The sequence below is a fragment of the Plodia interpunctella genome, chromosome 24 (genome assembly GCF_027563975.2).
Source record: "Plodia interpunctella isolate USDA-ARS_2022_Savannah chromosome 24, ilPloInte3.2, whole genome shotgun sequence".
Taxonomy (NCBI): domain Eukaryota; kingdom Metazoa; phylum Arthropoda; class Insecta; order Lepidoptera; family Pyralidae; genus Plodia; species Plodia interpunctella.
In genome coordinates, this window is record NC_071317.1 from 4956369 (window position 1) to 4960288 (window position 3920).

Sequence of the window (3920 nt, forward strand, 5' to 3'; positions counted from 1 at the left end):
CGGCCCAAGCTACAGGTTTTAACTAGAATATAGAGTATGTGAAGTTAGGTCTGGTAAGTTAGGGCGCATATATAAAGAATTTTGGCTCTACATGAGATCTGACCACTTTTTCATACATTTTGACTAAAGTGTAGAGTTTGTGACGCAAACTAGACTCGTCTTAGTAATATTTTTACATGAAAATGTTTTTGGTGGGATTTCTTATAGAGTTATTGCTAACAATGGTGTCAGATTTTATTCAAGTTATTCAAAGGCATCCGACACGACATCGTTATCCTACGTTAATACAGGGAAGGGATGATTTACGAAATTAAACACCAAATTGCAGAAATACGCTATTTCGCATATATTTGAATTTGTATAAGTAAAATTATTAAAACTGCTCAGCATAGCATCCAAAACAAGATTGAATTGACGCCTGAGGACAAAGTATTCTATAAATGGGTTTGGGCTAGGTTATTCCATCTTTTAGATGGGTTTGATCCAAGGCATAAAACTTCTCCGAACTTCGCGCGTTGCGTGAATGCCATCCATACTATTCACACTTACCTAATATGATATTAAAAAGATAAATTTAATTTTTTTCGATATTTTGTTATATGTACCTTTTGGTGACAAATAAACAATGACCGATTCTGATGGATAGACAAAACCTTAGGAATATCATAGGGTACATTTTATCGCGAAAAATACGCTGGATAAAGTCGCATACAGCCGATATACTATCGAGTGTAATAAAAAAAATAATTAAATACAGCCTATATCTAAAATTACTTATTTTATTATTATACATAATATTGTACATACAATCGTATTAGATACTTATTTGTCTAGTTTCTTCTACTTTATTTATGTATGTTAACGTCTAATTAAAATACCCCAATACCCACTCTGGCTAACAATGCCAGTCAATCGCAGAATGTCAAAATACGTTGACATTTAACGATGACACGATATAATGACAGGCCGCGGCCGCAAAATAAATACCTATGTAGAACAAAATTGTTTTGCTTTTTAATTCTTATGTTTTGCGGCCAGACATGATAAAATCATTTGATTATTAAATTTCTATTAACTATACTAACTATATAAAAAAATAGAATAATAAACTTCTATTTCAATTTTTTTTTTCAAAAATACTGGCCGCTTTCACCAACGAACAGCATTGGGTGTCATTTAATAGATTTATAGATACTTTTATCAAGAAATTCGACCAACGTTATATCAAAACAAAATGGACACTGACTGACTGATAAGGACATCATAGCAGATACAGAACTTCTGAACGTAGAAACGTAAAATTTGTCATAGAAAAGCACTGGAAACATAGTTTTGAACTTCTTTAAGACTAAGATTCCGCCAAACTTACCGCAGAGCGAACCAATAGATTTGTTTTATCGTAATATTAATTAATTCTATTGGTTATAAAGTCGCTCAACAGGGTTTCCACCGTGTCCACAACCAATGACGATATTCTACGTTTGAAACTTCTACACAGCACAGCTTGAGAGAAGTCGCAGCCGAAAATCGGAAGTTCACACGGACATAGGTGAACGAAAAAGATTTCTTAACATAAAAGACACCCGAGTATGCGGGGCGGTTCAGTTGTTCGTTGGTGACAACGACCGCACGTACTTCATTCCTGTTCTACGTCGTCCACTTTTATATGCACTGTAATATCGAATGGTTTCCTCTTCTCATCCTTCCCCTTCCTCAGTTTATTCTTCTTGTTCTTCTTCGAATGTCTTCGTTTCGGCTTCTTCTCTCTATTTTTTCCCATTACAGTTGATCCTGTTGTTATTTCATTTGTTGTTATTGTACCTTTTATTTTTTTGTTTTTCTTTGTTTTTTTCCGCTTTTTCAATTTGCCGCGACGAAATTCGACCGGTCTTGTGGGCGGGAGCTGTCGGCAAAATGGTTTTGTATGTTAGTTATTCAAATAATCCTTATCGTTGCGGACATACTACTAATAATATTGCTAAACTAGCTTTCGCCCGCGGCTTCCCCCGCATTGTTTCCCACGGGAGCAGTTATTTCTCCGGGATGAAAGGTCCTTCTCCGTACTTCAAACTATATGTATGCAAAATTTCAAGAAGATTGGTTGAGTACATAGAGCATTAAGGAAGAAGTAACAAACAAACTTACTTTAGCATTAAAATAATATAAGCAGAGACATTATCGTATCTTAATGATTTTAAATATTTTATTGACACCACACATTAGTAAGTTTATAGGATTTACTTTTTTCAAAATGTCCAAAAAGTTTAAATTTCTTGGCACCTGAAAATCATTATTTTTGTGATTAAAACATTCAAACAGTCAAGGTTAACTGTTTGTATTATAAAAACAAACTATTTAAAAACCTAGCACATAATATGTTGAAACAGTTGACACTAATATCAAAAACATTCTTCGTAATTATATTGGTGAAAAACGTTTTCTAGATACAATATTATATAATACAATACAATACACTACTACATACAATACAATATAATATAGATGTTTGCAATAATTATTTCCAAACTAATATCACAAATGCGAAAGTAAGTTTGTCAGTTTTTTTACCTCTTCAGGCGTTATCTAAGCACTCAACCAATCTTCTTGAAATTTCGCATAATGGAGATGGACATAGGGTAACAGAGTCCGGAAAAAACGGACGAAGCCGCGTTTAAGCAACTAGTTATTGTATATTTAGATATCAATTACCTCCTCATCTGAATACCCAGGTATTTCAAAATTGGCGCTCAAAGGGATATGTTTCACTGGAGATGCACAAACCTGAAAAATGATTATTATATATTCGCCGCTTCACAATGTCGATATACGAACACACTTTCTTTCAGTAACAGTTGCCTCCTTCCGTGTGCAAAGCGTAAACACATTTTTATTCCAAAATCTAAATCATTACACACGTAGACAAGTTAGGATGAATCGTTTGTTTTATTTCAGTAATTTTAATTAAGAATTACCTCGTAACTGTCTTCCTTGCAAATATTAATCAATAATAATAATAGAAAAAGCGTACTGATCACATGCCACACTATTTTCTCGATCATGGCAAAAAACTTATGCACGGAAACCGAAATAGGTAAAAGGAAACCAATTAGTTTGTTTGAACATGATTGAGCCTGTTTTTGAAAACAACGGATGTATTTTAGAAAATATTGAGTTAGAACCGAATTCGCAATTTCACACAAATTTTTGAATCGACTGGCATGAGCTGAGCGATCTATATCGTTGTAAAGTCAGAAAAAAAAAACGTTTGCTTGTTTTTCACGAACAAAGAAAGAGCCTTTTCCGGTTTTTTTTTAACAACCTCATTGAAAGGTTCGGGAAAAAAAAATTAAAAAAGACGTCCTTTTTCATTTATCATTTCTTAAAGTACCTAATGACTGTTTGATTCGAATCTTCCGTCTCTAGGTTATACCTAAAATTTTGGACCTCGAACAATTTTTCATTAAGAAAAAAAATACGATTAAAAAGAAAATGCTTCATGCTTAATGTAGATTTGTAAACAGCTAATGTGAATCAAAGAATATAGGTATATATTAGCAAAATAGACCGTGATGATTTAAAATTTGTTGGATAAAACACACATGCCTAAACGCCCTATGCAATTTGTTTTGTAAACTTTACCAAAATTAAAAAACACTGTTTTATTATGAAGGTCCGTCCTGGCTTCGCTCCGGTAAAACATAGTAAATTATACCTACCTCAGAAATCACACTATGTATTGGTGAAAACCGCACGAAAATCCGTGTAAGTAGTTATTGAGTTTATCGCGAACAGACCGACAGATAAATGCGGCAGTGGACTTTGTTTTATAATATGTATAAGGATAGTATTTTCTGAAAAAGCTACATACTATTGGCATTTCGAACTATAGAAAGAAAAACCGAAAGAAACTCATATATTAA

General features: G+C 33.3%; 1 protein-coding gene across 2 annotated transcripts; it reads right to left on the bottom strand.

Moving 5' to 3' along the window:
* Positions 1–322: 322 nt before the first annotated feature.
* Positions 323–3233, bottom strand: LOC128680591 (uncharacterized). 2 transcript variants are annotated; one of them, XM_053763836.2, is made up of 4 exons: positions 2973–3233; positions 2710–2781; positions 2242–2280; positions 323–1903 (listed from the first exon to the last, which is right to left on the bottom strand). In XM_053763836.2, exons 1-4 carry the CDS (start codon positions 3057–3059, stop codon positions 1637–1639), a joined length of 465 nt encoding a protein of 154 aa, XP_053619811.1. In that variant the 5' UTR covers positions 3060–3233; the 3' UTR covers positions 323–1636. The 2 variants fall into 2 exon arrangements, with proteins under 2 accessions (XP_053619811.1, XP_053619812.1); XM_053763837.2 differs by lacking the exon at positions 2242–2280 and having other exon boundaries at positions 2973–3226.
* Between the last annotated feature and the right edge of the window lie 687 nt (positions 3234–3920).